Here is a 14,718-nt window from a genome sequence, read left to right as displayed (position 1 = left end):
TCGCCAGTCCAGGTTCAATGCACGATACTGGATGCTTGGGGCTGGTGCACTGGGACGACCCAGAGGGATGGTAGCGGAGAGGGAGGAGGGAGGAGGGAGGAGGGTTCAGGATGGGGAACACATGTATACCTGTGGCAGATTCATTTTGATATATGGCAAAACCAATACAATATTGTAAAGTTAAATAAAAAATAAATAAATAAATAAACACCTATGGTGTTCCAGGCAATTAACATGCCCATTACACTTAATTCTGGAAATAATCATATATGATACCCATTATGCCCATGTTTTAGACAAAGAAAGAGATAAAATAATTTCCTCAAAGCACATAGCTAGTAAGGAGGAGAGCCAGATTTCATCTCAGACTTGCTCACTTGCTGTAGTTAACCCTCACCCCCGCCTTCCAAAATCTCCTCTGACTGTCACCTTCAAATCTTTTCACACTAAACCGGGGAGCCTCTTGTTTGGAGTTTCTGCACCTCCACCCCCTCCTCCTCCTTTCTCAGTCTCCCAAAATGGATTCTAAGAAACTCAGATTGAAAAACACAGGTTGACAATGTAGGAGGCCCCTCCCAACAAAGCCCCTAGGTTCTTACTGGATGTGCTATATTGATTTATGGCACTTTAAGCATGAGACACTGCAAATGAGATAAATTAACTGTACTACGAAACTGAAGCAGAGGACTCTCCTGGGAGTAATTTCCACACAACAGCTATGGGATTGGGCTTTAATTAAATTAGGGAGGTATGCTGAAAGGCAGGACTGAATTAACAGTGTAGAAACACTGCCAAAATGACATGTGAAAGGAATGCTTAAACTTCTCTTATAGAGAAATGAGTTTCAATACAGAAAATGCAGTGCCTTCTGGCTGCCATTTTGAACATTAGTTCTCGCCAGTGAATAATTGTAAGTAAATACATATTGTTAGAAAGATACCAGACAACTATAATATGGTTCTTTATTTCAATTTAAATGGAAACTAAAGATATGGCATTTATGATGGAACTGACATTAAAAAAAAAAAACACCATGTAAGATCCAATGGAAATGTTTGAAATGTAAGCAATTAGAGAAAAAAATTCAACATTTTGAGTCTTGTATAACAAACTAATGGTCAAGTACATGTTATATAATTACTTGAAAAATATAAGCTCATGCTAACCTGAAGCCTTAGATCTCTATTGTATTGATCTGCTCTGTGCTAAGCCTCTATCTTAACCACACTTTCTGTTCTATCTGCATTTCTCACAGGACTAAGAAACGTTTTTCTTCCTCCCCAGAATATTTCTTTCTGGAAAAGGATCTCACAATGCTTGCGTTGTTATATTTGTAGCAGGCTATACTCAGAGATGGGGTGTAATTTATACCCTTGAGGGGGGCTTAAGTATTCGCAAATGTTTCAGAGCCCTAGAGATCCACTTCCCTGACTCTAGAAATCTCCGAATTCTGATTCTTATTACAAGGAGCTTAAAATAGAAAAAGGAAATCAACTATGGAATTCAGATGATAAAAGTTTAGTACCATAAGCTCTTTAATTAGATTAATTCTACTACTATTACTTATATACTATGCTAGGTTATGGAGAAGGAAATGGCAACCAACTCCAGTGTTCTTGCCTGGAGAATTCCATGGATAGAGAAGCCTGGCAGGCTACAGTCCATGGGGTCACAAAGAGTCAGACACGACTGAGTGACCAAATCACCATGCTAGGTTAAGCCCAAGGATTTTATTTTAGGTCTGTGTTACTAGAAAGCAAAACTTTAATTTTTCTGTTTTTCTATAAATAATGTATCTGTGCACATAACTTTATGGAATATTATTCATTGAAAATAAAGTAATTTTCCCAAAGAATACTTTATAACTTAGAATAAAAGGAAATGAATTCATAGAGAATATTAAGTTGTAATAATGGCCCCGAAAAGCACACCGATTTGTTAAATCAATATTGGATTAGCCCAAGAGTTCATACCATCGTACAGAAAACCCTGAATGAACTTTTTAGCCAATCCCGAAATAAATACATCTAACAAAGTCATAGGTTTTCATTGTTCTATTATGCATATAGGAGAAATGGGAAATGCCAATGATTGTATTCTATTCAGACAGAACAAATATATAATAATTTGCAGATTAGAAATATAGAGATTCCAGGTACACCATGACGCCTAGTACGAAAAATAGTAAGATTAACAATTAGAATTTCCGTTTCCTTTTGAAAATCAAAGGAAATTTTTAGTTTCCTTTTGACCTTCCCTTGTGGCTCAGATGGTAAAGAGTCTGCCTGCAATGCAGTGTTTGATCCCTGGGTCAGGAAGATCCTCTGGAAAAGAAAATGGTAACCCACTCCAGTATTCTTGCCTGGAAAACCCATGGACAGAGGAGTCTGGCAGGCTGCAGTCCATGGGTCGCAAAGAGTTGGACATGACTGAGAAACTCACTTTCTTTTTCTTTGAAAATCATAATCACACAACACAGTAATAATTAATAAAGTCTTAGAGTCTATGGGGTTACACAAAGTCGGACACGACTGAAGTGACTTAGCATAGCATAGCATAGAGTCTTGTGAGACACTTTGTTCAAGTTATACTTTCAAGTACAGATTTACTTTAATAGCTAACAAAACAAGTAAGCAAATATTTGTACAAATTTACCTATGACACAGAAGAATAATAATATGATTGTGAAAGATCTCAACTCAACATTTTGCCAAATCATATTCTCTGAACTAAATTGTGGATGCAAAACATAATTTCTCCCTAAACATACACAGGAAAGAAGAGATATCTTCTTTACGTCTTTTTTATACTCATTTGTTAATAGGCCAGGCTTCAGATTTCATGAGTTAGGAATATAAGGCAGCATGAGGTGGGAAAGACAAGACTGTTAAAGTTCCATTTAAAAGAAATGGAGAATGGGTGGAATGGAATTTTAATTAATAACAGCAGTTTTCTCCTACATAATAAATTAGAAAACAAGAAAAATTTCATTAATCATTAATTAGATCATGAGTTTTTTTGTTTAGCACTTTGAGTTTTAAAATGTCTAAATATTGATGAAAAAATACCAATTTCTTCCTAGGCAGTTTTAAGTTACTGGATTTCTGTTTATGTTTTTTTCTAGTGATACCTTCTGCATCCATTATTTCCAGGGCTGAGGATATAAATACTACAGTGTCCAAGACTGTAATCCACTGGGATAGTCAAACATCAATTGAAAAAGTTTCCTGTGAAATGAGATACAAAGCTACAACAAACCAAACTTGGAATGTAAGCTAAATTTACTTTCCTTTTACATGTAAATGAGTAAAAGAAAAGCCAGCCAAGTCAATGACCACAGTGGATGTATAATGATCTGTTTTACATGTTTTTATCTGACTGTGTGATATTCAAACTACTCTAGTTTTAATAATGATGCTTCCAAATAAAGAGGTGAATTTCCTGAAAAGGTCCCTTGCCTTTGGTAAACCAGTAAATAGACAAATGTCCAACTAGGAGGGATTCATCTAGTTAGCTCCTTATAATTCAGTGTCTCAGGGTGAAATTTATATCAGTAATTATGAATATAAATGTAAGTATTCTATCCTGAAATTTACCAGGCATTCAGGAAAATAAAATTTGTTCAAAAAGAGCTTCAGATTTATGGGTATCTCTTTTTAAATGAAGAAATGCACAATTCAAAATGTACGATTTATTACTATATTAGTTTCAAATGAGCATAAGGTAAAAAAAAGTGAATGTCTAGGCAAATCAACCATCCTTAAACACCAGCAGTAATTTAGCAAGTTAGTGTCTTAGGAGAGGCACAGGTGCAAGGTTCATTAATAAAAATCGTATCACATGGCAGCACCTGTCAACACTATAATAAAAGCTCACTATTTTGAACCATAGGGAAACAGTAATCTGAGGAAAAAAATACCAATTTTGGTGTATTTGAAAAGAAATTCCATTTTATTACTTTCAAGTAAAATAAACTGCCGTGTGTGTGTGTGCGCGCGCGCACGCGCACATGCTCAGTCGTGTCAGACTCTTTGCAACCCCATGGACTGTAGCTGCTAGTTTAGTCAAAATAATTAGGGAATGGAGTTTATGGCTTTGCTTAAGTATGAGTTATGTGTCATGTATTAATTTGTCAGTTTTCAGGAAGTTAAGTGAAATGGTACACATTTATTCTCTGATGACTAGCATGACTCCAAAGCCTTCATCATTCTGAATCTTTTGCTTTGCTATAGAAAGCAGTATGTTCAGGCAGTGTCAAAAAAATGAGGCTAAAATACTAACTTTACCACATACTGTAACAACTACTAAAATCCCCAATGCCAACTTGCTTATTTACCCTTGTTCATTTAAATGAGAAATGTGACATTTTAGTTGTTTAGATTACACTTAGATGCAAGTCCATGTTCTGCATCACTTGATAAATACCCAAATAAAGATCCTGCTGGACTCCTTGACTAAATAATTATGGCATTTGTGGTCACAGTAACTCCAAGCGTAAAGCCTGGGATGAGCAAAATAAAAAAATTCACAGCCAATCTTTTGCTTATGTGGAATTTAGGTAAATTAGAAAACAGCCCAAATGAAATTCTCATCTTAGACTTTGAGTGAGTGAGGCTTTACTCTAAAAAGACACCTGGGTTCTATCCCTGGGTTGGGAAGATCCCCTGGAGGAGGGCATGGCAACCCACTTCAGTATTCTTCCTGAGAATCCCCATGGACAGAGGAGCCTGGTGGGCTACAGTCCAGTCCATAGGGTCACAAAGAGTAGGGCACGACAGAAGTGACTTAGTACACATGCATGGGCAGTGTCATGGTCATAGGATGATATTAAGAATATGAAATTCCCTTTTTTGGCACAAGGAGGAGGAAGTAATAAGCTATAAGAATGCTTAGGAAATAGAAAGGTGCTATAGTATCAGTATCTCCTAATAGATTTTCAGAAACCATTTTTTGGTTGAAACTCTTGTTCTCTGCTCCCCCTGGTGGTGTTACATGTGCCACTGTGAAACTTGGTAACTTAGAGGTAAATTTGAACTCCTCAAAATGTTCTTTTTATCAGAAGCAGGCAAATGAAGGAGCTGAAAGAATATTTGTTACCTCATTTAATCTCTGTCACAATCTTTAGTGATAGGTAGTCTCAGCTGCATCACAGAAATGAAGACATAGGGCTTGAAAGAGCTTCAGCCAGGTTCTCCAAGCTTACAGTGTTAGTACAGTAACTAAGTACTTCTCACAGACCCTACATTACTTTGGGCACAAAAAATTTTTGGAAAATGAAGGAACCGGTTTCAATCTAAAATCTGTATCCTATCCCTTTTACCATAATTCCTCCAAATGTAACTACTCACAGAGATGACTCAAGTCCAGTTGGTAAAAGCCAGAATGAAGCTTTGTTTTCCACATGTGTTACCCATCAATTTCATCTGGATCATGCATAAAATGTTATCGTTACCTCCTTGTAAGGAGACAGGAAATGAGAGTCATGAAGAATAGGCAGATACAAAGGACTACGGATTTGCCTTTCCACCTCAGCTCTCCATCAGATAATTGTTGGAAGGAAGTTCTTTACTTCAAAGTGGTGGGCAGTTACACAGAAAGCCTTGTGGCTAAGTGCACAGGCTCTAGAGTTCAAAGCCTGGCTATGACACTTTCTAGATGTACAACCTTGGGCAAGTTCCTTAGCTTCTCTGAGTCTCATTACTGCCATACTTAAAAGAAGAATAAGATAAACACCCACCTCATATGGTTGTGCATGCTATGCAAGCATGCATGCTGAGTCGCTTTAGTCATGTCCAGCTCTTTGCAACCCTATGGACTAAAGCCCACCACTCTCCTTTGTCCATGGGATTCTCATGAAAGAATATTGGAGTGGATTGCCATACCCTTCTTCATATGGTTGTAGGGATGATCAAATGATGAGAGAAGCTAGCCCACAACCTGGAATATAGTTAATGCTGGTTGTTACTGCTATTCTTCATCTTAACCTCCAGGAGAGCCACATAGCAGGTATGGTTGAGCCAAGGATGCCCACTTGAAAAATCAAAATCAGTGCACTGAGGGTGTTTTCAGCTGTTTTTAGCTAAGCTGCATACATATTACAAGGTATTAGCCAGTCCTTCAGGTGAACCTGCAAGGCTGATGCCATGGGGAGAATATCTGCTTTGGTTATCTTCATCAGCTGTCTTCCTGACACCTTAAATTTGCATAAAAATTTGAGCTCACAATTCTCAATGGCAATTCTTGCACACTCCTATGCGCCCTATCTCAGGAGCATTTGCTCAGTTTACATGTGTATTTCCTCATCTTTTAACTGTGAGCCCCTGGAAGACAGGGCTATTCCATAATCATTTTTGTTTTTACATTGATAGTTATAATGTCTGCTTCATATGGATAATATTTGGACATATCAACTATTTATATGATTATTTGCCTTTAATGGTTCCAAGGGCAGTGACAGTAAAGTAGGGAAATCTTGACTATAAGTTTAAGTAAAGGAATTAATGGTGACTCAGGTCTCTGATTGGAGAAGGCAATGGCATCCCACTCCAGTACTCTTCCCTGGAAAATCCCATGGACGGAGGAGCCTGGTAGGCTGCAGTCCGTGGGGTCAACTAGGAGTCAGACACGACTAAGCGACTTCAGTTTCACTTTTCACTTTCATGCATTGGATAAGGAAATGGCAACCCACTCCAGTGTTCTTGCCTGGAGAATCCCAGGGAAGGGGGAGCATGGTGGGCTGCCGTCTATGGGGTCGCACAGAGTCGAACACGACTGAAGCAACTTAGCAGCAAAAGCAGCAAATCTCTGATGAAGCTAGATCAGGGTATTGGCAAACTTTTTATTCAAGGGCCAAATAGTAAGCAATTTAGTCTTTTCAGGCCATAAGATCTCTTTCTCAGCTATTCAACTCTGTATTTATAGCATGAAAGCAGCCTAGACAATGTGTAAATAAATGGACATTGTTGCATACCAGTAAAATTTACTTATGCACACTGAATGTTGTATCATTTCCATGCATCATCGAAATAGTCTTCTTTGGACTTTCTTTCAACCATTTAAAAAATGTAAAAACCCTTCTTAGTCATAGACTGCACAAAACCAAGCATCCACTGTTTTCTTGGAATGGCTAATAGAACAACAGGCAGATAGCAAAGGGTCAAATCCTTGGCCTTCACATTTTAAAAGTGTAAGTGCTGTTATAGGACAGAAAACTTGTAAGAACATGTGAGTTGCCGCCAACAAGTACCTATTGTATAGCACATGGAACCCTGCTCAATGTTATGTGGCAGCCTGGATCGGAGGGGAGTTTGGGGGAGAATGGATACATGTACATGCATGCCTGAGTCCCTTTGCTGTTCACCTGAAACTATCACAACTACTTTTAATCAGTTATACCCCAACACAAAAAGTTCAAAAAACCAAAACAAAAAAGAACGTATGATTAGTCACAACTAGATTTCCCAATCCCCAACCCCTTTCCCTCTCATACCATACACTAGCTAAAGGCTCCAAGGGCTTCCCTGGTGGCTCAGTGGTCAAGAATCCACTTGCCAATGCAGGAGACTTGGGTTCAATCCCTGGTCCAAGAAGATCCCACATGCCTCAGAGCAACTAAGCCCGTGTGCCACAACTACTGATCCTGTGCTCTAGAACCCGGGAACTGCAACTACTGAGTCCACATGTCCTGGAGCCCATGCTTTGCAGCAAGAGACGCCACCGCAGTAAGAAACCTGCACACTGCAACTGGACAGTCGCACCCACTCACCCAACGACAGAAAAGCCCGCACAGGAACAAAGACCCAGCACGACCGAACACAAATAAATATGGGAAAAAATAGGCTTCTGAGCAGAGAGAGGAGGAAATGGGTGGGTAAGGGGGAAGAACAAAAAACGTTTAGACTCAGATGTTTAATGATCAGGACCCCTCACCCTGTGCCATGCTCCAGGCTGGGAGTCAGAGGCAGTTAGGTTATAGAACGCTGAATAGGGTGAGATTCTTTCCTTCACCCAAGGATGCTCCCAGAAACTTAGGTGTAACCCTAAGAAAAGCAGTGCCCCAAAATGATGGAGATTAAGTTCCCAGGCCTCCCACCTTGAGAACTGAGGCTCTAAAAAGAAATTAGCTGCTATAAAAATGAAGTTATATTTCTGGCACTTGAGATCATACCCTCTCCATAGGAACACAATTAGGTCCAACTCGCTCTCAATGCCTATTTTAGCCTCTGAAAGTATTATTTTGAAGTACTATCTTGAGCTTGCAAGGCCCTAAAGAGTTACCTGGTTTGCTTCTTAGTAGAAACAACTTGTAACAGTTCCATAAAATTCTTTCTATTTCAGAATTCTAGCTGTAACTTTAGGGTATTTCTCTTCTTAGAGGACTTATCTACAAATATAATGGCAAGAGACATACAGGAGAATAGTGCATATGGAAGCTAAACTTTTGGCACTAGTAAAATCTCTCCTGTATCTCAGGAGAATCCAGGAGCCTCCACTCAAATTTAAAAGAGCAGAAAATTTCAGGAGCCATGGGTAAAACTGTGGCTTATGGAAACTCTGAATGATATCTTTCAGGGAACATGATGTCCCAAAACAGACCTTTATATAATTTTTACAATTTAAATGTATTGCAAGTTTTAAGACATATTAAGAGTGAGTTTTAACAGAAGAATCTCTAAATGATGTGAATACCCTGTTTTGTGTGTGTGTGTGTGTGTGTGTGTATGTGTTTGTGTTTTAATCGTGATAGTTTTAACTTTCTCTTTCATGGTCACTGCTTTCTTCCAGTTGCTGTTAATAAATAAATGCTTTTCTAGAATTTTTTTATGTTTACCTTTCAATTGTGCCTCACTTTTTTCAGTAGATCCACTTATTACAGCACACTAATGTGCTGTGTAAGTACCTTGGTTTCTCTCTCCCTTCTGAACCAACTCGTCTGGGGATCCTTTTTCATTATATTTTATGGCAGGTTGTAGTGCCCCAGAATCATGACTTTTAAATTAATCCCTCAGCTATTTTTTTTTTGCTTATCTTCCGTTGGATTTTCACAGTTCAACAATCTTAAATGTTTTGTTTTGTTTTCGTATATATCCTTATAGAATGCATAGATCTGCAATAAGCACCAATTTAACAGCTTAGTTTGTAGGGAATTTTTTTCTATAAGTCATCATTAGCAAGTGAAATTATTTAATCGTTCAGAAAGAATTATTGATCTAAATACCCAACTGCAGAGAAACAGGGACAGACAGACAGATGGGGGCAGGAAGAAGGACTGAATTCAAACAGTAGCGATCAGGTCTCCCCTCCTCCTATCCTATTAAAATCAGCTGGGTCAAAATTAAGAGTATATTACATGTTGGAATTTCTTGAGATTTAAAAGCTTGAGAGAGTTGTCAAACACTAAGCAATGTGTATTTGACTTTTAAGGTTAAATAACATGTATTTGATTATTTATGACTTTTATACAAAGTATTATATTTCTGTTTTCCCAGGGTTGAAAAGGGTCTGGAACATAATATGTGCCCCATATGTTTCTACTAATAATTGTTTATTTTAAAAGCCTACTGCATTATTTCTTTATGGTACTTCACTATGGTTATTCATCTATTTTAGGTTAAAGAATTTGATACCAATTTTACATATGAGCAACAGTCAGAATTCTACTTGCAGCCAAATGCTACGTATGTATTTCAAGTGAGATGTCAAGAAACAGGTAAAAGGTACTGGCAGCCCTGGAGTTCACCCTTTTTTCATAAAACTCCTGAAATAGGTGAGTGTATTTCTATATTTAATCTCTTCGGCTTTTCTTTTGACTTTTGTCTCTCTTCTAAGTTTATCTCTTTTTTTCTCCCTGATTTCTATCAAAATTGACAAAACTATTCTAGGGCAAGTCAGTTAAGTTCAGTCGCTCAGTCGTGTCCAACTCTTTGCAACCCCCATGGACTGCAGCATGCCAGGCTTCCCTGTCCATCACCAAAACCGACTAGGGCAGGTGATAACATTTAAATTGTTATTTTGCTTTGATTTTGTTAAGGCTGACTACAATTTATGTAATGGTTCTCAAATATTTCAAGATATAACAACCAGCTGGGGGTGCTTGTTTAGTATGCATGTTCACTATGGCTGCTCCCAGAGTGTCTGAGTCTATGATCTGAGGTAGAGGGGATGGGGGTTGTCAAATATCCTGGGTAATTGTCAGGCATATAATCCCCCTAACCCTTGTTTTAAAAAAGAGTTTAGTAAGAGTTACAGTACACTATTTAGGCCATTCTGATAACATATATTCTCCTTAGGAGACACAAAATTACTCAATAAAGATTGATTACTTACTATATGCAAAGTAAACATAAAAAATTAAAACACTTCAACATGAGATTTTTTAATTCTCTTCTCAGTATAACGTAGCTGAGCAATTGTTTATTTTTAGATATTTTCCTGCTCTTAATATTATTCTGTTAATTTTCTAGTCATTTAAACGTTATTCTGTAAAAGCTTAGCCAGGGAATTCCCTGTCGGTCCGGTGGCTAGGACTCTGCTCTTTCATTGCCAAGGGCATAAATTCACCTGGTTGGGGAACTAAGATCCTATAAGCTGCAAGCACAACCCTCCCCAAAAGTTAAATTAAGAAATTAAGTCTATTTGGCTAAGATTTTATTTTTAATTGTAAGTAAATAATAAAATGAACCGATTGTAATTGTCATAATACTCCATGGTGGTCCCAGTCTTTATCCTGAAGATGTCTCTGTACTGTGGGTAGCTAACACACTAGATTTAAAATGTTCTTTTCAGAACTGAAGGACTTATTTGTAATCATAGCACTGTTAATGTCATCCTTACATAATATAAAATCTTGGAATTATTTTATGTTTTCAAAGCACTTTGACATACATTGTAAATATTAATGGCCCCCAAGTAAGTAGAGGGAGCCATAGAGCCAAAGATAAGGATAAAAAATTCTTATGGTGCCCTCTATGTCAAAATCTTAGAAACACATTAAGGGAATCATTTGCAATACGGGTTATCAGTTCTCTCTCTCTTTTTTTAAGTAAGTTTTTAATAGTATTTAAGGTATTCCAACTTAAATTGATATTGTTAAAATTCTTAGAACTTTTGATGCCATTTTAGAACAGTCAGAATTTAGTAAATAATCCAATTATTTTAATGAAATCTAGAATTGCTTAGCAAGATTATTCAAATTGATAATTAACATTTTCTTACCATTTATTATAGTGTACATAAGTGTGTTTGACCTTTACATCAGACAAATTTAATAGTGAAATTGGCATCATTTTACAAATGAGGAAACAAGCATGATTTGTTTCCTTGCTAGTGAGTAAAGAGCAGTTAAAAAAGAATACAAGTTTTCTTACCACCAGCCCTCAGCAATCTCATTGATTTCTTTCTTTAACCAATTACAGTTGACTCTTTAACAACATGGGTTTGAACTGTGTAGATTCACTTATACATAGATATTTTTCAATAAATAATATAGCACTACACAATCTGTTGTGGATTGAACTCAGTGCAGAACAGGATAAAGTGGAACAAAAAATTTAGAGGGTCAACTATAAATTACATGAGGAGTTCTGGCTGTGTGGAGGGTCAGCACCCCAACCCTTGTGTTAAGGGTCAATTGTACCTCGAAGTGGAACAACTTACAGAAATATCCTACAAGTACAGTCAGCTGTTCACATTCATGGGTTCCACATTCACGGATTTAACCAATGAAGGGTAAAAAATATTTGGAAAAAAAATTCCAGAAAATTTGGAAAGCAAAACCAATTTGCCTCACACCAGAAACTACTTCCTTGGAAGAAAGGAATGAAAAACCTAGGCAGCATATTAAAAAGTAGAGACCTTAACTTGCCAACAAAGGTCCGTATAGTCAAAGCTACGGTTTTTCCAGCAGTCACATATGGATGTGAGACTTGGGCCATAAAGAAGACTGAATGCCGAAGAATTGATGCTTTTGAACTGTGGTGTTGGAGAAGACTCTTGAGAGTCCCTTGGACTGCAAGGAGATCAAAACAGTCATTGATATCCTAAAGGCAATCAATCCTGAATATTCATTTGAAGGACTGATGCTGAAGCTCCAATATTTTGACCATCTGATGCGAAGAGCTGACTCCTTAGAAAAGACTCTGATGCTGGGAAAGATTGAAGGCAGGAGGAGAAGGGGACGACAGAGGATGAGATGGTTGGATGGCATCACGGACTCAATGGACATGAGTTTGAGTAAACTCTGGGAGATGGTGAAGGACAGGGAAGCCTGGCATGCTGCAGTCCATGGGGTCCCAACGACTGAGCAACTGATAACAGCAGCAACTACTTCCATAGCATTTACATTGTATTTACAACTATTTACATAGCATTTTATGGTATTGAGTATTTTAAGTACTCTAGAGGTGATTTAAAGTATATGGAAGGATGTGCATGGGTTAAGGGAAAATACAAACTCCATTTTAGTTAAGGGACTCAAGCTTCCTCTGAGTTTGGTATCCAAAGAGGATCCTGGAACTAATCCTCCATGGATACCAATGGACAACTGTATAGGATCACAAACCACACATGTTCTCCTTTAAAAGCAAAGGTTGTAAGCTACACACAGAAAGAATGGGGACATCACAGCTACCCTACAATTCTAAATTTAAAGTCTTTATTTCCTAAGGGAAAAATAATCACTCAAGAGGCAAAAATGCCAGCTGAAATTAAATATCTCTGAAAACTTGCATCTATACACGACTAACATGTTAGCTAAGAGGAACCGTAAACTATTCTCTTGGTACAAATTCCTTTCTAAGACACATTAAACAAGATACAGGAAAAATGTGTTAGGGAAAGTGCTAGCATAAAATCATTTTGAAAAATTATCTCTTTTGTCTATTTGTAGAAGCAATGCAAATCTATTGTAATATGCAACCTAGAAATAAGTTTTTATTGGATTTTAATTTTAATGGATTTTATACTAGTTTTTTCCTGTGCACATATTTTTTAAATGTTTGGTGCTGTGGTATAAGTACTGTTTTATATCCTGATTTTCTTACTTAATCTACCTTGTTGAGTTTAAAAACCTATTTGATGGGTGCACTTCAGTTTATGGATGTAATATAATTTAATCATTTCTCTATTTAAACAATATCTAGGTTATTGCATTTTTCCATTATCAATAAACTTCTTTGAATAGCTTTGTATATAAATTCTCCTGCTTTTAGGTCTTATTGGATCAAGAGTTGAGCATATTTTAAGATGCTTAATGCAAGTTGCCAAACTGCTTTTCAGTAAATCTTTAATATCAATTGCTTTTTAAAAAAGGTATCCATGAAAACAATCATTCATTTAAGTTGTTCATGAAATGTTTATTTATCCTATACTGCACATCAGGCACTTGCTAGATACTTGCATAACTTCAGTCAGTGAAGGAGACAAAGATTCCTTAATCCTAGAGAAGACAGACAAAGCAAAAGTCTAACCAAAAGCACACAGCATTATAAACAAACATATAAATCAAAGCAGTAAGAATTAAACCTCACCACAGAAGTTTGAATTGCTTCATAATGGAAAAAATAAAAAGAGTTTCTGTAATACTTTAATTAACTTGCTTAGTAGTGGGGTTTAGGGCCAAACTTTCCTGGTAATTTATTTGTTTATGGAGAAACATCGCTTTTTGGCCTTTTGGCTAAGATCAAGTATGAAGAAACACAGCCCAGTCAGTAATCCTCCCTTCATGGAGGAATTTCCTGTTTCTGTGCTCTAAAATTCTTATTTGTGTACCACTGTGGCATTGGAGAAGACTCTTGAGAGTCCCTTGGACTGCAAGGAGATCCAATTAGTCCATTCTGAAGGAGATCAGCCCTGGGATTTCTTTGGAAGGAATGATGCTGAAGCTGAAACTCCAGTACTTTGGCCACCTCATGCGAAGAGTTGACTCATTGGAAAAGATTCTGATGCTGGGAGGGATGGGGGGCAGGAGGAGAAGGGGACGACAGAGGATGAGATGGCTGGATGGCATCACTGACTCGATGGATGTGAGTCTGAGTGAACTCCGGGAGTTGGTAGTGCCTTTCCTTGGCTTTTAAAAACCTGGTCTCCAAAAGAAACCAAATGAAATCATTTTATAGTATAACCAAATTATAATAAGGGTTAAATGACGTACTCGCTTTTTCGTCCTTAGAGTATTTAGATTTCAATGCAAAACAAAGCGTTACATGGTAGCCCCCCACATATGGGTGGGGAATATATTCCAAGACCCCCAGTAGAGGCCTGAATCCATGGATAGTGCTGAACCTTATATATACTATGTTTTTCTCCTGTAAATAAAACATAAAGTTTAATTTCTAAATCAGGCACAGCAAGAGATTAACAACAATAACTAGTAATAAAATAGAGCTATAGCAATATACACATAATATACATTGTGTGAATGTAGTTTCTTTCCCAATTTCAAAATACCTTATTGTGCAAATGTAATGCCTTTTGCATCTTAACTAAGCACTCATCACACACTCTAGCTGTAACTTGTACAGTTTGAGGTATGATAGCAAAACTAGCACAAATTTCTTTTTACTTCTTCATAATTTAAAGGAGAGAAGATTTATTCTTACCATACAGCCTGGCGTAGAACTATTTTTCTTTCCTTAATAAGTTGAGAACTTTCATCTTTTCACTTAAAGGAAGCACTTTACAGCTTCTCTTCAGCATATCCAAATTTCCAGCATCACTATG

The 14,718-nt window shown here is 37.3% G+C and overlaps 1 protein-coding gene across 1 annotated transcript in view; it reads left to right on the top strand.

The window, feature by feature from the left end:
• Window positions 1-14,718, top strand: part of IL23R (interleukin 23 receptor) — a 72,253-nt gene that overhangs the window by 36,062 nt on the left and 21,473 nt on the right. Inside the window, exons 6-7 of the mRNA XM_006075560.4 lie at window positions 3,125-3,270; window positions 9,610-9,766. Of these exons, the coding sequence (XP_006075622.1) occupies window positions 3,125-3,270; window positions 9,610-9,766 (303 nt within the window). The remainder of the gene's footprint in view (window positions 1-3,124; window positions 3,271-9,609; window positions 9,767-14,718) is intronic.

This window comes from Bubalus bubalis, chromosome 6, assembly GCF_019923935.1.
Source record: "Bubalus bubalis isolate 160015118507 breed Murrah chromosome 6, NDDB_SH_1, whole genome shotgun sequence".
Classification (NCBI taxonomy): domain Eukaryota; kingdom Metazoa; phylum Chordata; class Mammalia; order Artiodactyla; family Bovidae; genus Bubalus; species Bubalus bubalis.
This window is presented reverse-complemented; position numbering and strand designations above follow the sequence as displayed.